The 26615-nt window shown below is 43.7% G+C and overlaps 1 protein-coding gene across 5 annotated transcripts in view; it reads left to right on the forward strand.

Moving 5' to 3' along the window:
- The first annotated feature begins 7014 nt into the window (after nt 1-7014).
- The window catches only part of Ccdc66 (coiled-coil domain containing 66), a 33795-nt gene continuing 14194 nt past the window's right edge, over nt 7015-26615 (forward strand). The window contains exons 1-7 of one of the 5 annotated variants that reach the window (XM_050158082.1): nt 7015-7184; nt 8676-8740; nt 9369-9394; nt 12977-13421; nt 16681-16846; nt 16993-17096; nt 17919-18031. In XM_050158082.1, the coding sequence (XP_050014039.1) occupies nt 7174-7184; nt 8676-8740; nt 9369-9394; nt 12977-13421; nt 16681-16846; nt 16993-17096; nt 17919-18031 (930 nt within the window). In that variant the 5' untranslated portion in view covers nt 7015-7173. Of the gene's footprint in view, nt 7185-8675; nt 8741-9368; nt 9395-9843; nt 11402-12976; nt 13422-16680; nt 16847-16992; nt 17097-17880; nt 18032-26615 lie in introns of those variants that run through there. The other 4 variants (XM_050158080.1, XM_050158083.1, XM_050158084.1 and 1 more) reach the window with 4 other exon arrangements.

The raw sequence follows: 26615 nt of genomic DNA on the forward strand, positions 1-26615 counted from the left end.
ACATTTGTGGGACCGAAGAGAGAGCTCAGTGGTTAAGGACATTTGTGCCTCTTCCAGGGGATCCTGGTTAAGTTTCTGGCACTTCCATGATGGCTCACAGCAGATCTGTAACTCCAGTTCCAGAGATCTGATTCCTCTGGCACCAGGAAGGCCTATGGCACATGCATGTGCCATATAAAATACATATTTTTAAAAAATAGCATACTTGTATGAAAATGCCATAATGAAACTCATTACTTTGTATGTTAACTTGAAAAAATAAACTTTTTGGAAAGGCAAAAAGGAATCAGTGTGGGCTTTATGAATGAAGTGCTTATAAAAACTAACTCGGCATAGTTTGGGAATAATCTCCAAAGGACCAGGAAGAAAGTCATGATTTTCTATCATTTTCAATTTTCCGTGTTAATCATGTAAAACCATAGCTTTTCAGCTAACATAAGTTTGGTCTGCAAATACCATATGGCATTTTCTTAGAGGAAGTTGGGCCTCTGCTGCCATCTGCTGTGTTCTGTCAAGATCAGATTCAAAATCCCCCACGTCAGAGGGATGAAGAGTACATGGGCTATCCAAACAATTAAAATGAGAAGGGGAGCCGGGCGGTGGTGGCGCATGCCTTTAATCCCAGCACTCGGGAGGCAGAGACAGGCGGATCTCTGTGAGTTCGAGACCAGCCTGGTCTACAGAGCTAGTTCCAGGACAGGCTCCAAAGCCACAGAGAAACCCTGTCTCGAAAAAATAAATAAATAAATATAAAAAAATAAAATGAGAAGGGGAAAAAGTACACGGGAGAAACATGAGCGACATTGCTTTGTGTAGGGCTATTTTATTAAAGTTTACCTGAAGATCAGAGTGCAAAGCTAAGTCACTAGAGGCCAGGGAGCGGTAGCACACACTTTTAACCCTAGGACTCAGGAGACAGAGGCAGATCTCTGTGAGTTCAAAACTACCCTGGGCTACACAAGATCGATCCAGAAACAGATCCACAAAAACAGATTAAAGGCTCACACCTTTAATCCCAATGTGTGGGAGTCACACACCATTAATCTCAGCACCAGGGAGGAGGAGACAGGCTGGGCAGAGAAAGGAATACAAAGGGGAAGAGACAGGAACTCAGTGGAGCGTGGAGTCTGAGGTTTGGTGGAGACACAGTGCAGTCTAGGCAGTCTGAGGATCGCCCCTTCGATCTGAGCGTTGGTAGAGGTAAAAGGTCTCTCTAATGCCTGACCGCTCTGCTTCTCTGATCTTCAGCCTTAGCCCCTATATCTGTCCCTGGGATTTTAGTATTCATGCTACAGCTTTGTGAGATATGAGCTCTGGAGAAACACGTTTGCCGTCATACATTTCAACATATGTGAGAAGCATGGGGAAGGCTTATGTGTGGTTTTCCAAAATAAGATAAATTTGTAGAGCAAAAAAAAAAAAAAAAAAAAAAAAAAAAACAAACCAGAAAACAATATAACACGACTTGGCCTTCACCATCTTTACAAAGAATCCACTTCCACCCACACTTTCCGATTTCTCTCTGGTCGTATTGTCACCATTCCTACCACAAGGAGCCACAACCATCACTCTTTTGTTTATTTATTTTGTAGAGACAGAACCACGCTGTCTTGATTACCCTGGGTTTATGAGGTGAGGTAAGTCAGGCCTTTAACTGTCTTCTCTTCCACGTACCATTGTTTTTTAGTACAGTTCCTGAGGATGCGCTGACCCCCACCCCCCAAAAATATTTTTGTTGCCTCTTCTTAATTGTAATTTTGCTGCTGTTATGAGTCTAGTGTGAAGAGCTGTGTTTTCCAACGGTCTTAGGTGACCCCTGGGAAAGGGTCAGTCGTTCGACCCCAAAGGTGGCAAGACCCACAGGCTGAGGACTGCTGAAAACTGCCAGGGTCTTGGTGGCTTGCTGGAGAGCCGCCATAGCTGCTGCCGGATTGCTGTTATCAGTTGTTTCCTGAGGCAGGATCTGAGTGTCCAGCTGGGCTGACCGGGAACTAGAACTTCTCCTGCTTCAGCCCAAGGGTTGGAATTACAAGGATGAGGCTCCATGCTGGGCTGGGCAAGGTTTTAACGGGTGATATGTGAGTCGCTTTTTGCCTCAGACCACTTTACATCTGAGCAAACCCCAGAGATGCTTTCCAGGCTTGGGGAGCCTCTTCTCTCTCACTTAATCCCTTCAACAAATACAGATCAGCTCAAACCAAGATTCCTCCTCGCGGTGTGCAACTGTTTGTAACTCAATGGCCTCCCAAAGAGTCGTCTTCCAGTAGTGCTCTTAGTGATGGGTGGAGCCTTTAGGGGGTGTGGCCTTGTGGAAGTTAGGTCATTGGATTGGGATGGTTCCTAAAGGGGAAAGAGGGGCTTGGCTTTCCTCTTCCACTGTCTTTGCTTTCTTCCTGACTAGAGAGCCTCCTTTTAAGTTACCCTATAGTGTGCTGTTGCTGTGTGTGTGTAGACAGTCTTTATCAAGTTATCCTGATACTGGCTATAGTGTGCCGCGCGCGCGCGCGCACACACACACAGTCTTTATCAGATTGAGGCCGTTTTCATTGCAGCGGCAGCCTACCTCTGCCACCAAAGCAGTGACGTCATCGCCTATCACCAGGTGCCTCTCCACCATCAGCTATGCGACCTGTGCACCCCTTAAAAGTGCCCGCCGGGCACAGCTCACTCTCTTGCCTCTTGCTCCTCTCTCCTCTTCTTCCTCTTGCCTCTTCCCTGTTTGTCTGTCTGTCTGCCTCTCTCATGTCCCCACTAGGACATGGCCTTTCACTCTTCCTCTCCCCTTAGAAACCTCCTGCACTAACTCGTGTTTGCTTAGTGGCATTCTTTGACAGGGCCTGCTGAAAGGTACCCACTTCGCCTTTCTTTTTTTAAAATCCTTTCAAAGGCAATTCCCTCTATGAGGGACTTTAGGTTGTGGAGAACTTAGACTGACATTTTGAAAACTCCTTTGGCAGCAGCGTGGAGAGCAGGCCTAAGAGCTCTCCTGGAGAGAACTACCAGGGTGGAGGCGGTGGGTGTGAAGACAGACTGAAGACACCCAGGCCCAGATGGCTCTCCTGATCTTTTGTTTGGCGACCCTGAGATCAGAAGGGTTAACTGACTGACTCCTTCCTCTCCGGTAAGTGTCACAGTTCTGATGGAAAGGAATCCTGGCAATGGAGCGCCAAGGAATGCAGAGTATTACAGCCCTGGTGGAAGAGTATTCTGACAGTTGGCAGCCGGGGATTAGCACAGGTCACAGTAAGCATAGCGGTTTACACCCCTGCTCTAGGGAAAGGTTTCCCCAATGCAACAGCTCTGCTCTGCCAGGAGAGGGCGATCTGAGCAAAGTTGTTCCGGCTCGGCTGGGCACTCGTACTCTGGAGTGTAGCAACTCCGCTCTGCTAGGAGAAGAACAAAAGTATTACAGGGGGGAGCGGTTCAGTCCTGCTCAGCTGAAGTGTTAACAGTGCCGTGCCGCTCCGCTCCTCTCCACTCCGTCGCTGCTCCGGCAAAAGATCTTCACCCACCACCTCATTCAAGAGAGTTAATTGGGATGTAAGAATCCAGGAGAGTAGCCTCCTCTACCAGGGAAGAAGAAGAGCAGCCACAAACTAAACAGGAGCAGGGCTTAAACTTCTTAGGGGCGGAGTTTTCCCAAGGAGAAGAGGGATTGGTTAGTTTTTCCTGCGCAGGGATTGGTTAGTTTAGTTGGTCAAGGGCAGAGATGATTGATTTTAGGGTCAACCTGTGTTTCTCTCACTGGCTTTTTTTTTTTTTTTTAAGCTTTTTGGCTCTAGTTTCAGGGCCAGTACATAATTCTTTCACTGGCTCTGATTCTAGGGCCAAAGTATGTTGCTTTGGCCCTGGTTTCAGAGTCAGGGTGTATTTCTTTGGTTCTGGGATTGTGGCTAAAGTATTTCTTTCACTGGCTTGGATCTCAGAGCCAGGGCAGGTTTCTTTGGCTGTCCCTTTTCCCTACACCTCCTCCCCTGCTGGTTGCATATTTCTGAAGACATTTCCTAGGATTTCTCAGTGAAGACCTGCAACCCTTCACACCCGAACAATTTATGTAATTTAACTTTGCTTCCGTACAATGCATATCTCCTTCAGTTTCTGTTGTCTGGTCCTGGAGACAGAGAGGAGTCTAATTAAGTTGTTCTGTGAAGCCATGCTCACAAATGAATCCCCAGCGTTGCTGTGTGTACGGAGGATGAGAGAACTCCACTGATACAGGATATGGGCAAGCTTTCCCACTTGTGGTGTTCTGGGAGGCCTTTGGTTGGTTGGTTTTCCTTTCCTTCTTTCTATTAATATTCATATGTATGGGTGGTTTACCTATATACACATCTGTGTGCACACATGCCTGGTGTGCACAGGTATCAAGAAAAGGGCATCCGATCTCCTAGGATTAGCATCACAGACAGTTGTGAGCTGTCATGTGGGTGCTGGGAATCAAACCTAGGTCCTCTGGGAGAGCAGCAGATGCTCGTCAACCACTGAGCCATCTCTGCAGACCATCTCGGACTATCTTTAGCCTAATTAATACCTATTTGCTGCCCATCTCTGTGTCTGACTTATGGTTTTTCTTCGTAGACTACTAGCTTCCGCCACCCCAAAAGCTAAGCATGCCATCAGACAGCTCCAGAGGCTGCTAACGGAGGTCCCCAGCTCTGCTGTGTGTACTCTTCAGACAGGGGTGGCACACGCCTTTATCTCAGTACTTGTGAGGCAGAGGCTAGCAGATCTCTGTGAGTTCAAGGCCAGCCTGGTCTCCAAGTTCCAGGACAGCCAAAGCTACACAGAGAAACCCTGTCTCGAAAACAACATAAAAGCAAAAAAAAAAAAAAAAAAAAGGACACTTCCAAGAAGGAAGAGGACAGAACTGAGAGGAAACTTAGACTCTGAATGGCACCCAAATGCTGGAAGACTGAGACCTTTACATATCATTTTCAAAGTGTCTGCTTTTTCTCATTCTGCTCTGCAAAACACCAGCCTCAGTGGGGAAGGGTTTCTAGTCTAGTCCTCATTCATTCATTCATTCATTCATCCATCCATCCATTCATTTATGCCTCGGCAATGCTTAAGCATGCATGGGCAGCCCGTTTATGACGGTTCTCCAGTTGTTCCTATCCTGGGCAGTCCTAGATGCTGTGTTACTGTCACACCCGAGGTTCCACGTCTTCCTTTATGCTGTCTATCCAGCATATTTGGAGGGGGGGCTTCCTTTCTGCCTTATCCCGTGCGCTCTTCCAAGCAGCGCTATCTTCCGGGATCTGCCCTCATTGATTCTCATAACATGGCTGAAGTATCTCAAATGCCTTTGCCATAGCCTTCTGGAGATGGAGATATTTCTTAATGGCATCGGTGCTCAGCCTGTCTCTTCGTGTGCCGCCTAGAATCCTCCTGAGCCATGACGTCTCGAACACATCGGCCGCTGTTCTGAGGAGCGTTTCATTGTCCAAGAGTACTAGTAGTCTTGAATATATTCCTCCTTGGCTCTTTATGTGCTGCGCTGATGGTCACAACATGAACCAGACTCGTATACCTGTCACCAACAGAGCTATCTCCGGGGCACAAAGAGGCACTGACCACTGAACCACTGAACCACACAGCCTATGTCTAGTTGTCTGAATGACCCCTGTTAATGTATTAAGGCTCAGTCAAAATTGTCACTTGTTGCTCTTCCAGAGGCGCCAAGTTCGGACCCCAACACTCAAGTCAGGTGGCTATGCCAACCCTGTTATTGGACAGGGTGGAAGCGGGGGAGCACACACACATACACATCTTTAAAAACAAAACAAGACAAAATTTAAAGATGGCTCTTCCTCAAGGTAGTTCCTCCTCCTGGAATGCTAACAACAGAACAATGCTGTTAGGGTTGCTTTCGGAGCGAGCATGGGTGACGGTTTTCAGGCTGGAGCTTGGGTGAGCCGAAAGTAATGACATTGGATGGAATGCAACCAGCAAGCAGGATGACTTCTCCATGGCTGTACATACTTGGGCATCATCTCCCCAGAACCACGAGTAAATTATGGCAGTATTGTCTGTAATTGTCTGAGAATGGTGGATGGATACTCAGAGGAGGGTCTCATGATCCTCCCCCTACCCACTCCTCAGATGAGGGTGTGTTAGTTTGAACGCAATTGGCCCCCATAATCTCATAGGGAGTGTAGCAGAAACCAGAGACCTTAGGAGGGTTCTAGGTGTCACACAAAGAGACAGGCTGAGCAGCGATGACATTAAGAAATATCTCCATCAGCCAGGCGGTGGTGGCGCAGGCCTTTAATCTCAGTACTCCGAAGACAGAGGCAGGCAGATCTCTGTGAGTTTGAGGCCAGCCTGATCTACAAGAGCTAGTTCCAGGACAGGCTCCAGAGCTACAGAGAAACCCTATCTCGAAAAACAAAACAAAAACAAAAACAAAACAAAACAAAACAAAAAAAAAAAAACAGAAAGAGAGAGAGAGAGAGAGAGAGAGAGAGAGAGAGAGAGAGAGAGAGAGAGAGATATCTCCATCTACAGAAGGGCAAAGGCACTTGAGATACTTCGGCCATATTACAAGAATCAATGATGGCAGATACCCGAAGATAGCACTGCTTGAAGGAGCGCACGGGATAAGGCGAAGAGAAAGACCCAGAAAACGCTGGATAGACAACATAAAGGAAGACGTGGAACCTCGGGTGTGACAGTAACACAGCATCTAGGACTGCCCAGGATAGGAACAACTGAACAACCGTCATAAACGGCTGCTCATGCATGCTTATGCATTGCTGGGGCATAAATGATGATGGTTTTATAGTACTTCAGTATGCAAGGCTTGATGAGACGCAAGAGACAGACACACACTATGTGCCCCCAGGCATCCCTAGTCTCTCAACATTTTGTGCTAAAATAAATTTCTCCTTTAAATACGAAATAAGAGAGTTACATCTGTTGTTTCCGTCTGTTTGGAAACATCCGTCTGAGCCAAGGCGACTCCCTGAGGACGGCCGGAACCCTGGGAATTGCAGACGCCCCTACGACGGGAAGCCCGGGGAGGCCGACTCAGGCCGAACACACCCGCTAGCATGCACCACTCTGATTGGCTCGACTGACCCTAGGCATCCAATCGGCGTAGCGTTTGTTGCGCAGCCGCGGCGACCTGGGTACACAAGTGGCCTGGCTGAGCTGCGGGTGGGCGACCGGGCCATGAACCTAGGGTAAGCGGGCGGGGACACCCTGGGCTGCAGGGCGGCGGGCGCGGGGACGGCGGTCGAGCGCGGGCTGTGGTGGCGCAGCGCCCCGGAACGGGGACGGCGCCCCGGAGGGCGAGCAGCTCCGGTCGCCACCGATGCCCTGCACCAAGCTGGGGCACCCCGGGTGGGGCAGGACCGAGTCTGGGCGTGGTCTTCATTTCAGAAGTTCAGCGTTTTCACCGGCTACCAAACCGGGATGTAGCCGCGCATCCAGAAGCTGGATGTTAGGTTCTCATCTGGGAGTTTGTCCAGCCCCCGGGAGGAGAGGTAGGATAGAGTACTAGCAACTTCGGTTTCATTCAAGATGTTGCCTTATAACGTAAACATGAGCTGTTCATAGCCCTGCTACCGGATGCCTCAGACAAGCTTTCTCCCAGATTTTTTCCTTAACAAACCAAGGCACTTTGATTCCTCTATCAAAGCAACACTGAGTTCAGCGTTGCTAGTTAGACCTTGGTGTGATATTTTCTCTTTAACATCACCTTTGTCTTCGTTGCTGTTCATGGACACATTCCCCATCCACCCCCAATAAAACAATGAAATACTGCGTGTGATCCCACCAGTGGAGTTGTGATGATTACCTTAATAGACAAGAGAAGTTTTGCTGGTAGCGTTTACCGTTTTTATGTTGGTGCCTTTGACATGTAAAGTGTTGTACTAGCCAACGTTTCTTGTGCATTTATTATGATAGTAAAAACAAAGAGGCACTAAAGCACTCATGTATCATATGAAATATGCCCAAACTGGCATATTTAAGCAGCTGTCACCTTGGTGACCGTTTTAAACATTTCCACGTGCTTGCAGCCTTCCTTAGAAAAGTCAGTCATGAACCATTACAAAACTAATAAATGGCATACCAGTGTCTTACACCTTGGTAAGTAGTTTGTGGCAGTAGCATAGGATTTTTGGTATAGAGCTACAGGTTAAAGGATGCTGTTATAACCTAATTACTTTATTCCTTACCAGTAGCAAAAATCATGTTTCAGGCTAAAAATGACAAACGCTTGCCTCACTGAGAAGTTCTAAGTCTTTTCCTGTGATTTTTTTTCCTCTTTAGTTGAAAAGGCCTTTCTAGATGTTTATTTTAATTGTGTGTGTATGGGTGCCATGTCTGCACATAAGACTATGGGCCACTTGTGTGCCTGGTGCCCTTGAAGGCCAGAGAGGTGGCTGTTAGCTACAGTGTTGGTTCAGCTCTTTAAAAAATACTCTAAAATATAAAGACTACTTTTGAGAGGGGTTCAGGCAGGAGGATCAGGAATTCAAAGCCAGCATGGCCTACATTAGTGAGGTTGAGGGCATCGTGGACTATATGGTTTTAGAGAAACAAAACCCCTGCTTTGATGGTCACATGATTCCTATATACATTCAGAGGACTAGGTTTACTTTCAAGGTTCATATAAATATTTCTGGTTGCTATTAAAGTGTCGAAATCAATTTCTTTTTATATTGCAGAGATGGCTTAAAGCTTGAAACTGAATTATTGGATGGAAAAACCAAGCTGATACTGTCTCCATATGGTATGCTGTGTTATTGGAAGTCTAAAATGTTTAAGTTTGTATGTAGAACATGTAGTAGTTTGGCAGACATTTTGCTTGTGATACAGTTAAATGACACTTGGGAAAAGCTTTTGAATTGATGTTTATCCGGGTAAAATCAGATCACGACAGTGATTGCTGCTGTCCGTTTTGGTTCATAAAATGTATTCCATCTGTCATGTTTTTGATGCTAACATACCTTCTTGCTGAATCAGTAATGCAGGTGGAGTTTAGAAAATTATGTGCTTTGCATGTTACCAAACTATTGTGTGAGAAAGTTATATTTATATTAATATAGCCATAGTTGCTAAAGTATTTTATTACTATTATTTGTTAGTTTTGAAACTCAGTATAGTTTTCAGTCTTCTCCATGAAGTTACTTGCCTACCCCCCACACGTGGGTTTGTAGTCTTGTCCTGGGAAGATAACTGAAACAAAGATGAAACGGAGGTCACTGCTTGAACCACCACATTGTAAAAGTTGGACTACTCAAGTGGGGCTTAATGCTTTTGGGCTGGTATTTTTATTGTCATCTTAAATAGCACTTAACGTTTTCTTTTGTCACATATGCTTTGGGTTTATAGTTTAGTAATTTTATTTTCTTTTGTAGAGCATAAATCAAAAGTTTCTGTGAAGGTAAGTTAAGTGATTTTTGACCCTACCTGTTTCCACGTGTGAAATGTATACTTTCATTGGTTCTAAATGCTGAGGCAGGGTCTCTGAGTTGTACCCAGAACCAGCCAGTCTAGTCAATCTGGGCAGCTTTCTCTAGAGGATTTCCTGCCTCTGCTTTCTGAGCGCTTGGATTACAGGCTGGTCTTCATATGCGCCCAGCATTCATGTGTGCTCTGAGCATCTGAATACTGCTCCTTGCAGTTTTGTAGCAAGCACTTTAATCACTGGGCAATCTCCCCAACCAGAACTTTGTCTTGATGGTATAAGAAGTAGTCATAGAACTTGGTTTAAAAAAGAAAAGAAAAAAAGCGGTGTACTATGAAAAGGTGTTTATGACATAATCTCATCCATTAAGCTCTTGGGAATGATATGGGCTCTGTTGCTTTTTTTGCTCAGAAACCTGAACATAACTGAACTTTTATGGGTAAGGTTTTGTTTTTGTTTTTTTTCCAGTCTCCTTTTATTATTCCTCTTTGGTTCAGAGTTAACTAAGTATATCTTGATATAATGTGTCATGGTTTCCTGTGTAATAGCCCTCCCTAACTGTTCTGGAACATTCACTTCATAGACCAGGCTGGCCTCGAACTCACAGATATCCCCCTGCCTTTGCTTCCAGAGTGCTGGGATTAAAGACATGCGCCCCCACTTCCCAGCTGAGGTTTTAGGGTTTTGGTTATGTTTTAAGAAGACCTTTTCTGTATAACACTTCTGGCACAACTGGCATATGGCAAAATAATCCTTGTCACTGGACTGCAGTTGGTAGGTTTGTGTCCAGCAGGGATTTCCGGCAGCGTGAAGCTCCACACGGCATCCAGCTCCATTCTGGCCTCTATTGTCCTCTTCAGGAGAGGGAGACAGTGAAAAAGCTCTGCCCTTGTTCTCCAGAAGAGCGAGGTCAGGTTGGGGGAGCTAGAGACCTAGCTAGAGACCAGTGTGGAACCGAGAGACGACGCACACATGAGGTGACTTTGTGATTAGAAGTTCAGAGGTGAGGGATTAGTTAATGAAGTTGGGAAGTATATTCCAGGCTTACAGAAAATATTACAAAATGCCAAATTATGAAAAATAAGTTGTTGTAGAAAATGATGTACCCAGGGACACCTAGGACACAAAGCTTGTGTGGAACGTTTGAATTTTTGCTCCAATACTCAGGCTAGCAAAGAACTTCATTGTCTTCCTGCCCCGCCACAGTGCTGGGATTTCAGGCTTACACTACAAGCTCAGCTCAGAGTAGGATTTTTGATAAGGGAGGTGGGAAAGCACAGTAGGTAGCCCTGTGACAGCAGATAGATGGCCATCACTGAAACTGATCACTGGTCAGTGACGGCAGTCCAAGGAGCGCCTGGTAAGGTCACAGGGATGAGAGGGGCCGGAAGTGGTTTCTAAGGCCTGTTACAGGAGTGCACAACGCTTAGGAGTTTGACTGGGATGATGTTTAAAGAAGTAAAGTGCCCAACGATGACACCGTCTCGTGGGTGAAGACAGCAGAAGAACAGCAGCTGGAGACGGTGTGAGCTGGTGGCTGGGGTCACCTGGCGGAGCCATGTGCAGGGTTTGAGAATTTGATTGATAAAGTGACTTTTGAAAAACTAAAAGGACTTGTTTTGAGAAGAAGTTGGGAAGTATATTCCGGGACTATAGAAAATATTACAAAATGCCAAATTATGAAAAATAAGTTATTGTGGAAGACGTTGTACCTTGGGGATATATAAGACATAAAGTTTACCTTTATATCTCCACACAGCCCTGGCTGTCCTGGAATTCACAAGATGCACCTGCCTCTGCCTCCTGAGTGCTAGATTAAAGGAGTAAACCACACTTGGCTCTAAAATGACTTGTTTATGCCTAAAAATGAGAATCTGAAATCTGGCATTCTTGAATTTCTTGAACTATTGGAGGATCTTACAGCTAGGCTGTATCCTGTACAAGAGTGCAGCAGAGCTGGGAAAGTGCGGTGGCATCCTTTAGGTGAGAGAAATGCCCTGGAGATCATGCCAGTTTCCATCTGGTCTAACCTGTTCACCTGTCATTTAGACAGTTATATTGTAAAAGCTCCAGGGATGCAAAAGCAAAAAGGTACCCGGATGCCGGAGTTATCCAAAACCTGCAGCCAGCAGCTGGAGGGATGGCTCAGTGGCTAGGAGCACTGACTGCTCCTGCAATAGGGCAGCTCACACCCATCTGTAACTCCAGTTCCAAAGGATCTCACACTTCTTCTGACCTCATAAACATAAACTCAGGCACACATACATATAATATATATTTTTAAAAACAATCAAAACCTAAGAGCCAGGAATACACAGGTGAGGGGTTTGCTTAGTATATGTGACAGACTGCAGATTAAAGAATGGAAAAGGAAGGATTGTTAGGAAGGAAATGAGCAAGCGGGGTGGTGCTAGGACGGGCAGGTAGTCGAACCCAGCATGTGTAAACAATACTTAGGATTGGGATGTGGGAGAGAATGGGCTAGAAAGGAGTGATAGTCTTTATCTAGAACTTTGAATTGTGGAGCGCTTGCAGTTGTGGGTTCTTACAGGGTCAATATAAGATCACTGGGGTCACAGTGTAACATCAGGGACACTGGGGAATTGATGTGGGAGAGTCTTCTGTTTTGTGTTGATTTCATTGGTTAATAAAGAGACTGCTTTGGCCCTTTGATAGAACAGAAAATTAGGTAGGTGGAGTAAATAGAACAGAATGCTGGGAAGAAGGGAAGTTAGACAGACGCCAAGGATCCAGCCACCAGCTCAGACATGCTGAATCTTTCCCGGTAAGACAGCACTTCGTGGTGCTACACAGGTTATTAAAAATGGGTTAATCAAGATGTGAGAATTAGCCATTAAGAGGCTGGAACTATTGGGCCAGGCAGTGTTTAAATGAATACAATTTGTGTGTTGTTATTTCGGGTGTAAAGCTAACCATGCAGGAGCCAGGCGGGATGAAAAGCAGGCCTGCCCGCAGCTCCTTCTACAGGGAATGAGTGAGGCCATCTGGAGAATATCGGATGAGTATCAGGAAGTGACTGCCAGAAGCGTGGAAGAATTACTATGTGGCTGTGACCACAATAGTAATTCACACGGGACTGGAATTGGTGAGTGTGGCCGAGCAGCTAAGATAGTCAAGGGCTAAGGACTGGTAACCTCAAAGAGAGTGTGAGTTACATAATTTACTGGTACAAAATTCAAAGCTGGCATATGAAGATGACCTATAACATACAATTTTATTTGTGTTCTCTATTACCTAGAGTTAAAATAATTTCTCATTGTTGAGTCTTTGAAGGGAAAGTTTGCACAGGTAAACAATATCTTATGGCTATAGTACCTAATTAATAGCAAAATGAAATGCTTAGAGGCCTGGTTTATCATAGATTTTAAGCATAAAGATGATGTTAGCCAGGTGTAGTGGTTCATACTTGCAGTCTCAGAAGGGATGAGGGGATCAAGGCCGGCTTAGGCTGCATAGCAAAACTGTGTCTCCAGACAGAAAGGAACAGGTCAGTTTTTTTCATATACTGTCATAAAGAATAAACTTGTGTTTTCACAGATGGGAAATAAGATCAAGATTGCAAAATGTCCTTTAAGAATAAAACAGACTGGACACATTCTAAGATCAACACAGAATTCTTACACTGGGAGTGAAAACGTTTTTCAAAAGAAGATAATCAGTTCAGAAACTTCACAGGCAAGATCTGAGAAAAGCAGATTGCCGTTTTCACCGTCTCAGGGTTCATGTCAGCAGCATGCAGAAAAAGACTGTCTTCATTTCCCGAAAGAGTCTTCACCTGCAGCCTCCACCGTCCAGAAGATTATAAACACCGCAGATAAATGCCGAGTGGCTCAACAGAAGCCTTGCAAAACACATGTCAGCGAAAACATGAACAGCAGCATGGTGTGTCTAACCCAAGACCAACTACAGCAGATTTTGATGAGTGTGAGCCAAGGAAGTGGATCTGTGTCCCTAGCTGAAAATGGGAAGGAGGAGAAAGCAAGTAAGATTCTTCTTAAACCTTGTTAACTATTAATTTTCCCAGTATGTACTTTTGTATTTCAGATTCATTGGCTGCTTTTGAGACTGTCTCTTGAAATCTGATTTAACATGCAGTGACCTTTTGTTTTTTTGGAGGGAGGGTGTTACAAGACAGGGTTTCTCTGTGTAGCCCTGACTATCCTGGAACACGCTCTGTAGCCTAGCCTGGCCTCAAACTCACAGAGATCCGCCTGCCTCTGCCTTCCAAATGCTGGGATTAAAGGTGTGCCCCACCATACATTAGGCCTTACATAAAATATGTAAAACTGCTTTATAATGTTGCCATATGTTAAGATTAATGCTTAAAATATTTTTTCTTTCTTTCTCCTCTCTCCCTTCCTCCCTCCCTTTCTTTCTTTGTCAGGGTCTCTTTATGTAGCTCTGGTCTGGTCCTGGAGCTTTGTACATAGACCAGGCTGGTGCTCAGACTCACGAAGATCCATCTGCCTCTGCCTATTGAGTGCTGTGATTAAAAGCCTTTGACACTGTGCCTGGCCTCAAAATAATCTTAAAAGCTGGTTTGGGGGCTGGAGAGATAGCTCAGTAGTTAAAATATTTATATAAGCCAGCAATGGGTTTAGCCTTATAGTCCCTGAACTCAGCAGATTGGGACAGGAGTACACAAACTGAGGCAAGCTTGAGCCACACAGTGGGAACCCATTTCAAAAACAAAAAATTACACACAAGGGTTTAAAAAGATAAGCCTCTGATATTGAAGGGAATCTTAAGACACCTTGCTGTGAAGACTTGAGTTTCTGAAAGACCATGTTCTGGTTCCTGTTTGTGCTTCCTGTCTTCCCTCCATCCCTGCTAAGGTTGGCTGTACTGTTCTTTCACTGGTGTAAATCAGATGTATTCCTAGAGGAGTATTGTAGGCTTTCTGTTCCGCTAATCAGTGTAAATCGGATGTATTCCTAGAAGAGTATTGTAGGCTTTCTGTTTGCCAATCAGTGTAAATCAGATATATTCCTAGTAGAGTATTGTAGGCTTTTTGTTCCACCAATCAGTGTAAATTGGATGTATTCCTAGAAGAGTATTGTAGGCTTTCTGTTCCGCCAATCAGGGTTTTGTGTTAAAAGCCCACTGTCAGCTTTGAGCTCAGGCATTGTGACTGGGAAGGTCCTCAGATGCCATGGAAGGGTCACGCAGGCAGCTTGGGTGCCGGGGAGCTTCTGTGTGCTCCCGCCTGTGCAGAGTGGGGTTCCTTCTCCCTGTCTAGATACCTGTAAAATAAAGGAAGCTGGCTTTCTTTAGGCCAGAATTGTAGCTCAGAACTGTATAGGTATAAGGAGAGTTAATACCAGTAGAGTTAAGACATTTTACTTAATCCTGAGGTAACTTGCATTTTAGATGCTGCCTCTTCTAAGAGAAATGACACATTCAGGAGGGATTACGCGGATGTTTAAGCTAGAGCATGAACTTCTTGTACAAAACTTGATTTAATTATGGTAGCTGGGCACTTAGACCACAGTTCACAGAAAACTTCCACAGATAAAGAAGAAAAACAAGGTCATGGTTGTTGTTTTTTTAATAAATTTATTTATTCATTTATTTTACATCCCGGCCACAGTTTCCCCTCTCTCTTCGCCTCCCAGTCTCTCCTTCCATCCCCTCTCTGTTCCCACCCCCCAAACCATTATTCCTCCATTTATTTATGGGAGGTCATGGTTTTAATTAAACTATTTGCATTTGCCTCTCTCTGTATTGTGATTTAGATTATAGTTATATATAATTACAAATTACATGCAATTTTAAATTATATAAATTAAGCTGTAAATATAAATTATTTTGGCAAGAGTGAATGGAGGTGTTTTGTTTTGCAACGAGGCTGGCTTCAAACTCAGGACATAGCTGAAGATTGACCTTCTGCCTTCCTGCCTCCACCTCCTGAGCTTTTCAGCACAGCTGTGCTCCACCTGGTTTGTGCAGTGCTAGAGACGGAGTACACTGGGTTGGCATACAAGCAAGCATTTCGCTGTGTTCCAGACAAGCTTAGTGGTATTCCCAGCCCTGATTCTTCTGTCTTGGCTTTGGTTTTGTTGTCGTTGTAAAAAGTCATACGGCTTGACAAGGAGTCAGCTGTTTAACCTCTGGGCCTCAACTTTCTCTTTTTCTTGATTATTGTTTGGGGTAAGGGTCTCATGTAGGTCAGCCTGGCCTCAGTCTACCAGTACCCTGTCTCAAACGAGAAGATCCTGTCAGTCTGCTTTTGCTGTTGTTTCCAGGGTCGTCTTGAACTCCTCCCAGTTTTCCTTCCCTTGCCTCCCAAGTGCCAAGACTCTAGGTTTGCGCTACGTGCTGGATTATGTGGTGCTGGGGGTCAGCCTAAGGCTGTGTTCGTGCAAGGCGGGCACTCTACTGACCAGGCTGTCAGCCTTTGTTTTTGAGGTGCTATCACGTAGCTGAGTGATGTGGGAGTGTCATCTATCTGTTACTTTCATTGGTTAATTAAAGAAACTGCTTAGCCTTTGATAGGCCAACCCTTAGGTGGGTGGAGTAGACAGAACAGAATTCTGGGAGAAAGAAAGCCGAGTCAGGCAGTAGCCATAGCTCTCCTCTCCGAGATGGATGCAGGTTAAGAATATTCCCGGTAAGACATCACCTCGTGGTGTTACACTCATTAGAAATGGGTTAGTCAAGATGTGAGAGTTAGCCAGTAAGATGCTAGAGATAATGGGCCAAGCATTGTTTAAAAGAATACAGTTTCCATGTAATTATTTCAGGGCATAAGTTAGCCAGGCGGCCATGAGCTGGGACGCAGGGCAGCCCGCAGCTCTTTCTACAGCTGAGGCTGCCTTAACTTCTGATTCTCTTGCTCTGTTGCCCGAGTGCCAGGATGACAGGTGTGTGCTATCATTCCTAAGAGTCAGGCTCTGACTGTGCGGCCAGGGCTGGCCTGAAACAGATTGACCTACCTCTGCCTCCTGAGTGCTGGGACTCAAGGTTGGTGCTTCCACACTTCCCCGTTTCCGTTTGTTTGTTTGTTTGTTTGTTTGTTTATTTTGAGACACGGTCTTACTCTGCATCCTAGGCTGGCCAAAGACTTGGTATGTTGTCCAGACTGGCCTCAAACTCCGAGTGATCCTCCTGCCCCGGCTTCCTGAGTTATACCTTAGGGTTATGGGTATGAGCCATCATGCCTGCTAAGACTTTTCTTTTGATTGGATATTAGGATGATTTTAAAACATGTGTGATTTTAAAACATGTGTTTTATTTCCTAGGCCAAGACAGTTTCCAGTTGATCAGTGTCCCTAGCCAGCCGAAGGGTGTGAATGCCACAGGGTCACTGCAGAAGACGGAGGCCGTCTCACCTGTCTCAGATGAAGGGAAGTGTGTCCTCGGTAGAGCTCAAGAGGCCCTTCAGCAGTGTGAGCAGAAAATGGCCATGTATGTGACTTACATGTGTTTCTCGGGTATTTGGAGAATATGTATTTGCCTGTCCATTGCATGTGAAGTGCTCTGAAGATTTGGCCGTCAGTCACATGGAAACATAATGATAAGGCTCCTTGGTTCCTGTGTGTGTTCTATCTTAGAGAGAATGAGTGGAAGCCAGCTGACATATTCAGTACTCTGGGGGAACGGGAGCGCGATAGAAGTTTGTTGGAAGCCAGAAGAGTGCAGTGGAAGAAAGAGCTTGGTAATTTATATGCTTTCTGGTATAGGTCTGTTGGCCCATGGGGTACTTGGTTACCTTTTAGTACATTAGCAAGTTTGGTTCAGTATGAGCAGTGTGCCTCTGGCATCCTTCTGGAGTCCTGCAAATAGTCCTGGACCTTTTCTGTTTGTGTCTCTGTGTGTATGTCTGTGTGTGTGTGTGTGTGTGTGTGTGTGTGTGTGTGTGTAGGTCACAGAACAATTTGTAAGGGTCAGTTCTCTTCTTCCACTGTTGGGATTGGATTTAGGGTGTCAGACTTGGTGACCAGTGAGCCATCTCACTAGCCTATAACTCCAGTTCCTATTTTACCTTCAGAAGTTAGTGAGAACTGAGTATCCTGCCCTGAAATAGGTGATACTATTGCCTAATTTTATTGCCTAATTTTACAGAAGAAACCAAGGTTTAGCGTAAAAAATAGCAGTGTATCTGTTACGTCAGCAGGAAGCAGTTGAGCTTGGAGTTGACCCTAAAGTTAGGCTATGTACCTTATAAATCTGTTAGTAATAATAACATAGAAAGATGGAAACGCAGAGCAGTTAGCACAACAGTATTCTGAGAAATTGTTTCCCCTTACTGATCTCTGTAATAAAAACATTCTATGTTGTACTTAAGTTTAACTCTAATTCAATATTTTCTTTTATCCCATATCCTTCAAAGTTCCTTTCTGCCTTGTGAGTCTTCTTCTCTCAAGCAAACTACTTTGATTAATGCTACATTTTGTACTCCTTAAGGTCGTGATTTGTTTACATGATTCTTTTTTTTACAGTTTTTATATGTATTTTTTAAAAAGGACATTATTTATAGATGAACAGGTTGCCTTAAAAAAGAAAGAAAAAGAAGCTTCTCAAAAATGGAACGATCCTTGGACAAAATCTGAACTAGAATGTGAGAAACTTCACATCCTTGACCAGTCTAAGGTAAGAATATCACATTCAGTCAAGCATTCTTTTTTTTTTTTATTGATAAGTATTGAGCTCTACATTTTTCTCTGTTCCCCTCCCTGCCTCTTCCCTCCACACTGCAACCCTCTCCCAAGGTCTCCAGCTCCCAGTTTACTCAGGAGATCTTGTCTTTTTTCTACTTTCTACTTCCCATGTAGATTAGATGTATGTAAGTCTCTCTTAGTGTCCACATTGTGGTCTAAGTTCTCTGGGATTGTGATTTGTAGGCTGGTTTTCTTTGCTTTATGTTTAAAAACCACCTATGAGTGAGTTTACATGATAATTGTCTTTCTGTGTATGCGTTACCTCACTCAAAATAATGTTTTCTAGCTCCATCCATTTTCCTGCAAAATTCAAGCTGTTATTTTTTTCTGCTGTGTAGTACTCCATTGTGTAAATGTACCATGTTTTCCTTATCCATTCTTCCGTCAAGGGGCATTTAGGTTGTTTCCAGGTTCTGGTTATGATAAACAAAGCTGCTATAAACATAGTTGAGCACATGTCCTTGTGGCACGATTGAGCATCCTTTGGATATATACCCAAAAGTGGTATTACTGGGTCTTGAGGAAGGTTGTTTCCTAATTTTCTGAGAAATCACCACACTGACATCCAAAGGGGTTGTACCAGCTTGCATTCCCACCCACAATGCAGAAGTGTTCCCTTTTTCCCACAACCTCTCAAGCATAAGTTGTCATCAGTGTTTTTGATCTTGGCCATTCTTACAGGTATAAGATGGAATCTGAGTTGTTTTGATTTGCATTTCTCTGATGACTCTAAGGATGTTGAACATTTCCTTAAGTGTCTTTCAGACATGTTAGATTCCTCTGATGAGTTCTCTGTTTAGGTCTGTACTCCATTTTTTTTTTTTATTGGATTATGTGATCTTTTGGTGTCCAGTTTCTTAAGTTCCTTGTATATTTTGGAGATCAGACCTCTGTCTGATGTGGGGTTAGTGAAGATCTTTTCCCCTCCTGTAGGCTGCTGTTTTGTCTTGTTGACCATGTTGAAGTCTTTGAAGAATTTTGCTGGGATTTTGATGGGCATTGTGTTGAATCTGTAGATTGCTTTAGGTAAGATTGCCATTTTTTACTATGTTAATTCTGCCTACCCATGAGCATGGGAGATCTTTCCACTTTCTGGTGTCTTCTTCAATTTCTTTCTTCAAAGATTTAAAGTTCTTATCATACAAGTCTTCACTTGTTTGGTTAGAGTTACTCCAGGATATTTTATGCTATTTGTGGCTATTATGAAGGGTGTTGATTCTCTGATTTCTTCCCAAGCCCTTTTATCATCTGTGTACAGGAAGGCTACTCATTTTTTTTTTTTGACTTAATCTTGTATCCTGCTATTTTGCTGAAAGTGTTTATGAGTTGTAGAAGTTCCTTGGTAGAATTTTTGGGATCACTTATGTAAACTATCATACCATGAACAAACAGTGAGAATTTGACTTCTTCTTTTCCAATTTGTATCCCTTTGATCTCCTTTTGGTGTCTTACTGCTGTAGCTAGGACCTCAAGAACTATAATGAATAGTTTGATGAATGGTTCAGGTGAGCATTGTTCAATTTCCATGTGTTTGTGGGTTTTCTGGAATTATTATTGCTGTTGACTTCTAGTTTTATACCATGGTGATCTGATAAGGTATTGGGTTAATCCAATTTTTTTATATATATATTTGTTGAGGTTTGTTTTGTTACTGAGTATGTGGTCAGCTTTTGAGAAGGTTCCATGAGGTTCTGAGAAGGTATATTCTTTTCTGTTTGGATGGAATATTCTATATATGTCCTTTAAGTCCATTTGAGTCATAACATCTGTTAGTTCTCTTATTTCTCTATTCATTTTTTGTCTGATTGACCTGTCCAGTAGTGAGAGGGGAGTGTTGAAGTCTCCCACTATTAGTGTGTGGGGTTTAATATATGATTTAAGCTTTAGAAGTGTTTCTTTCATACATGAAGGTGCCCTTGTATTTGGGGCATAGATGTTCAGTATTGAAATTTCCTCTTGATGGATTTTTCCTGTGACTAATATGAAATTACCTTTGTTTCTTTTGACTGATTTTAGCTTGAAGTCTATTTTGTTTGATATTAGGATAGCTATACCTGCTTGTTTCTTAGGTCCATTTGATTGGTATTTTTTTCCCAACCCTTTACTCTGAGACGATGACTCTCTTTGAGGTTGAGATGTGTTTCTTGTATGCAAAAGAGGGATGAATTCTGTTTTCGTATCCAATCTGTTAGCCTATGCCTTTTTATAGGTGAGTTGAGTCCATTTACATTAAGGGATATTAATGACCAGTGATTGCTATCTCCTGTTAATTTAGTTTTCATCATTGGTGATGTTAATTTGTGCATTTTTTTCTTCTTTGGGATTTGCTGTTAATGAGATCATCAATTGTCTGTGTTTTTATTGGTGTAGACATCTTCCTTGGGTTGGAGTTTTCCTTCTAGTATTTTGTGTAGGGCTGGGTTTGTGACTAGGTATTGGTGAAATCTAGATTTGTCATGGAATATCTTGTTTTGTCCTCCTATTGTGATTGACAGTTTTGCTGGGTATAGTAGTCTGGGCTGGCATCTGTGGTCTCTTAATGTCTGCATAATGCTTGACCATGACCTTCTGGCTTTCATCATCTTCAATAGGAAGTCAGGTGTAAAGGTCTATCTTTATATGTTACTTGGCTTTTTTTCTTTGCAGCTCTTAATATTCTTTCTTTCCTCTGTGTGTTTAGTGTTTTGATTATTATGTGGTGAAAGGACTTGTTTTTGGATCCAGTCTATTTGGTGTTCTTTAAGCTTCTTGTATCTTCATAGGCATATTTTTCTTTAGGTTGGGAAATTTTTCTTCTATGATTTTGTTGAATAAGTTTTCTGTGCCTTTGAGTTGAACTTCTTCTCCTTCTTCTATACCTATTTTAATATTTGGCCTTTTAATGATGTCCCATATTTCCTGGATATTTTGGGTTAAGCTTTTGTTAGATTTAATGTTTTCTTTAACTGATGAGTCTATTTCCTTTATTGTATCTTCAGCGCTTGAGATTCTCTCTTCCATCTCTTGTATTCTGCTGTTCATGCTTGTGTTTGTGGTTCTTGATCTTTTTCTCATGATTTCTGTTTCTATAATTCCTTCAGCTTGTGATTTCTTTATTGTTTCTGTTTCAGTTTTCAAGTCCTGAATAATTTCTTTTATATGTTTGATTTCTTTTTCTTGGTTTTCTTTAAGTGATTTGCTGATATCTTCCAATTTTTTTGTTTGTCTTTTCCTCAATTTCTTTAAGGGAATTCCTCATTTCATCTTTAAGAATTTCTAACATTCTCTTGAAGTTATTTTTTAATTCATTTTCTTCTGGTTCATCCATATTTGGTTGTTCAGGTCTTGCTTTTGTAGGGTCTTTAGGTTTTACTGGTGTTGTGGTGCTCTTTGTGGTGTAGTGTGTGATCTTACCTTTTCTATTCATCTTTTCCTCTAATAGGTGTGGTTGTGGCTGTCTGAGATTCTGTTGAATAATCTAGGTGCGAGTGAATCCAAAGCTCAGATGGTTGTTCCTCGTGGTACAGTCAGTATTGCTGTTTTAGTTTCTCCATTGGTTACTCGGTGTTCTTGGATATAGCTCAGTGTTCCTGTGCCTTGCTCTGCTCACTTGCAGTTTGCTGTGTCAGGCCTACTTTGGCCTAGGTTGCTGGATTTGATCTGTTTCTGTAAATCCTTGTCTGGATCTCCTCCTGCAGAAGTACCTCACTTGGAGCTGAACCTGTTCTGGTGGAGATTGCAGACTCTGGATCGGCTCAATCCTGATCCACCAGTGTCTTGGGACTGGGTTGGCTCCCGGGACTGGATTTGCTCCTGGCTTCTGCTCCTAGTGGAGCTATTCGCTCTCTGTTCTATGTAGCTGGTTCTGTCCCACTCCGGTTCTGGTGGAGATCGCTGACTCTGAGTCAGGTCGCTCACTCAATTCTGGTCCGCTAGGGTCCCTGGACAGGGTTGGCTTCCAGGACGGGATTTGCTCCTGGCTTCTGCTCCTGGTGGAGCTTGTTTCCTCAGTCAAACATTCTGCTTATGTCTTTTGTTATTATAATTTTTTTCTGACTTGTTTCTTTCAAGGCAGTGTCTCACTAGTTTGCTCAGGCTGTCCTAGAATTCATTGTGTAGACCAGGCTGGCCTCAAACTCCCAGAGATCCGCCTGCTTCTCGAGAGTAACAAGATAAAGATGTGTGCCACCATGCCTGGCCTTTACCACAAGTTTAAAATGTGAAGTGTTCAAATTATAGAACTTACTTTGATGATTTGGGTTTCTTGAGGCAGGGTTTTGTTATGTAGCCCTGGCTGGCCTCAAACTTGTGACAGTCCTCCTGCTCAGCCACTAGATAGATTTCCAGACATATACCATCATGTCCAGCACTATAAATCTTATCTTTAGTGTTTACTGATTAGAAATGAAAAACTACTTTTCTTAGGTTTGACATGGTACTTAATCATGGCCCAAACTAGTTTTCTCAGTTTCAATTTGAAATTTATAAGTTGCCTTGCTGATCTTTATTGGCATTTAATTAAAGACACAGCTTGTCTTCCTTCCCTCCCTCCTTTGTTCCTGTCTCTCTCTCCTGCTGTTTGCTCAAACATTCTGTCACAGGTTCCTTGACCAGTTCTGGCTGTCCATGCTGATGATGGCCAGTACTTAGAGCTAGTCAGTCATTGGATGGTGAGTTCTAAGTGATAGTACTTTGGATGTTTGAACCCCTTAGTCCTTGATTTCTGTATAGCCTGTTTGCCTCAAAGGAATGATTCTGAGTCTCTTTTCTTTTAATTGCCAATCATTAGATTTTTTTAGTTTTTAACTTTGTGTGTGTGTGTGTGTGCGTGTACATGCATATGTATGGTTTGCTTGCATATCTATATGTATATATATTCTCAAGTATGTACACATGGGAATGTACATGTGGAAGCCAGAGAGTGACTTCTGGTGTCTTTCTAGATCTCTCTTCACCTGTTGAGGTAGACTTTCTCACTTGTATTGGAGCTCCCAGTTCAGAGAGTCTGATTCTGGGGCCTGAGCTCACATTCTGGATTATGGACAGGCCCCCACAACTGCCCAGCATTTATGTGGGTGCTGATAGGCCAGACTCCTTCTCTCTTACTGTCAGGGGCTTGTATCTGTGGCTCAGTAGTGGAAGTCTGAAAACTAAGACTCAAACTCCAGGACTAGCTAAGCAAGAGTAAAAGAAGAGTGTGATGAACGACTGTCCTTCAATGGTGCAGAGCAGCCTCGTGCACTGTGAGTGTGTGTGTGTGTTATTGGAGAGCAGCCTCGTGCACTGTGAGCGTGTGTGCTATTGGAGAGCGGCCTCGTGCACTGTGAGTGTGTGTGTGTTATTGGAGAGCAGCCTTGTGCACTGTGTGTGTGCTATTGGAGAGTAGCCTTGTGCACTGTGAGTGTGCTATTGGAGAGCAGCCTCGTGCACTGTGAGCGTGTATGTGTTATTGGAGAGCAGCCTCGTGCACTGTGAGCGTGTGTGCTATTGGAGAGCGGCCTCGTGCACTGTGAGTGTGTGTGTGTTATTGGAGAGCAGCCTCGTGCACTGTGTGTGTGCTATTGGAGAGCAGTCTCGTGCACTGTGAGCGTGTATGTGTTATTGGAGAGCAGCCTCATGCACTGTGAGTGAGTGTGCTATTGGCAAGTTTCTGTTGTTGCATTTTTCTTTTTGTACATGCTAGGCAAGAGTTACATCTTCAGCCCTTGGAGAAATACTATTTTATTGACAAAAAGAGTAAATGAACTTGGTAATGCAAAGCCCATTCCTTCGCACTGTGCATGTTTAAACTCCTTTTATGCTTCCAGGTTAATGAAGCATGAGGTTTTTGAGATTACCCCCCCCCCATTGAAATCTTGGCTTTCTCCTCATGAATAGCACCCAGAAGCACCTGAAATAAAGAGTTTATGTTCTAATCCACACTTTCATACAGAATAGTTACCATTGCTGAGCACAGTCCTGCCGCTTGCCCTCCCAGACCTCAGTCCTGCAGTTGGCCAGCAGAAAGTTATTTTGTGCTTTACCTAATTAAAAATAAGCAAACAAACAACCCCCCCTCCCACCACCATGTTTTGAGGTAAAGTACATATAACTTAACATTTACCATTTTTAAAGTATTTTTACATTCTTTACATTCTTTAGGTGTTTGTGTGTGGGGGAAAGGGGTGCATACACACCACATCCTGTGCAGAGGTCAGTAGGCAACATTCAAGAGTCACCGGGTCCAGGATGACACTTGGGTCACCGGGTCCAGGATGACACTTGGTCACCGGGTCCAGGATGACACCTGGGTCACTGGGTCCAGGGTTACACCTGGGTCACCGGGTCCAGGATGACACTTGGGTCACTGGGTTAGGCAAATGTCCTGACTTGCCGAGCCATCTCACTAGGATGGTCAACTTGTACACTGGGATAATTAAAGCCACAAGTTCTTAAAAAGTCATTAATATGTGACTTAGTTAGGATCTCTGTTGCTGCAATAAAACAAAACACCGTGACCAAAAAGATGTTGGGGAGGAAAGGGTTTATTTGGCTTATACTTCTGCACAGTAGTTTATCATTGAAGGAACCCAGAACAGGAACTCAGACAGGGCAGGAACCTGGAGGCAGGAACTGATGCAGAGGCCATGGAGGGGGAGCTGCTTACTGGCTTTTCCTCATAGCCAACTCAGCCTGCTTTCTTGTAGAACCCAGGACACCACCCTAGGGATGGCTCCCACCATGGGCTGGGCTTTCACCCACTGATCACTAATGGATCCTAGAGGGGCATGTTTTCCCTCGAGGTGCCTCCTCTTAGGTAATTGTCTTGTGTTGTCACATTGACACAACACTCTCCAGACTATATGTAAGCTCCTCAGAAGACTAGCCTGAATTCAAAAGGATGTAGAGCCTATGAACGTTTAAAAAAAAAATAAGAGGACATTAAGAACACTCAGATCCGAGCACTCAGAAAGCAGAGGCAGGCGGATCTCTGCAAGTTCAAGGCCAGCCTGGTCTACATAGGGAGTTCCAAGAACATCCAAGACTGTTACATAGAGAAACCATGACTCAAAAAACAATTAATTAATTAAAAATAACAATTGGTGCTGGAGAGATAGCCCAGTGATTAAGAGTACATAGTGCTCATAAGGAGGACTGAGTTCAGTTCCCAGTGTCTACCCTGGGTAGCTTACCGTGTCTTCAACTCCAGCCCCTGGGCATCCGACACTCTGCTTTGGAACTCCTCTATGGGAACCTGCTCCCATGCACATACCTACACATACATGAAATTAAAAATAAGAAAAATCTTTGCCTGTCCTGGAACTAGCTTTTGTAGCCCAGGCTAGCCTCAAACTCACAGAGATCTGCCTGTCTCTGCCTCCCAAGTGCTAGAATTAAAGGCATGCACCACCACTGCCCAGCTAAAAATCTTAAAACCTTATGCCAGCATATTAGAGAATTTTGAGAAAAAAAATGGCCAGAGAAACAGGGATCAAGTGGTAATATGCTTCTGAAGAAATTGAATCCATCATTCAAAGTGTCCATATTCAGGAAGCTGAGGCTGGAGGTCATAAGTTTGAGGGTAGCCTGAGCTACAGTATAGTGAGACCTTATCTCAAGCCAAAGATTAAGAAGGGAAAGAGGGGACCCCAGCAAAGTAAATTCCGGGCCCAGATGTATTTACAATAGGAAGGTTTTTAGTGCAGTGTTGAGCTAGTGATCTTGATAACCAAGACCAACAAAACACTTGTGATGTTAAAACTTGACTAGAAACCTTGGAAAAATTACAAAGAATAAAATGGAGAGTAGGATTTATCCAAGGAATGCAAGCTAGAGTTAATATTCACAACTAATGCTACTTGTAGAAATAATCTTAATCAAAAAGGCTAGATTAAACTAGATGGTTGTGGCACACACCTTTAATCCCAGAACTCGGAGGCAGAAGCAGGTGGATCTCTGTGAGTCTGAGGCTAGTCTGGTCTACAGAGTGAGTTCCAGGACAGTCAAGGTTATACAGAGAAAACCTGTCTCAAAAAAAAAAAAGTCTAAATTAAGATTAATATTTCAACAGGGCAGCAGTAGTGCACACCTTTAATCACAGCACTCAGGAGGCAGAGGCAGGTGGCTCTCTGTGAGTTCAAGACCAGCCTGGTCTACAGAGCTAGTTTCAGGATAGCTAGGGCTGTTACACAGAGAAACCGTCTCATTCCCCCCTCCAATAAAAATAAATAAAAATTGATGTTTATTTAAAAAGATCTTCAAAAGAAGAATGGTGGGGCTGGATAAACAGCAGAGCCAAGAGGGCCTGAGTGGGGGTGCAGGCTTGTGACCCAGCACTGGAGACGTGGAGACAGCAGACCCCAGGGCTTGCTGGCCATCAGCCTAACCTGCCTCAGGTTGCGGTGAGAAAGCCCTGCGTACAGAAGCAGGATGGATGGGGTCTGAGGAATAAACAACACTTGTAGATGATCTCTCCCTATCCCACACCCACTCCCAGAAGAAGCTGATTTGATAAAAACATTTTGCTCTTAAATTACATGTCTGGATGAAGGACAGCG

Source organism: Alexandromys fortis, unplaced genomic scaffold, assembly GCF_014885135.2.
Source record: "Alexandromys fortis isolate MF-2015 unplaced genomic scaffold, M_Fortis_MF-2015_v1.1 scaffold_106, whole genome shotgun sequence".
Classification (NCBI taxonomy): domain Eukaryota; kingdom Metazoa; phylum Chordata; class Mammalia; order Rodentia; family Cricetidae; genus Alexandromys; species Alexandromys fortis.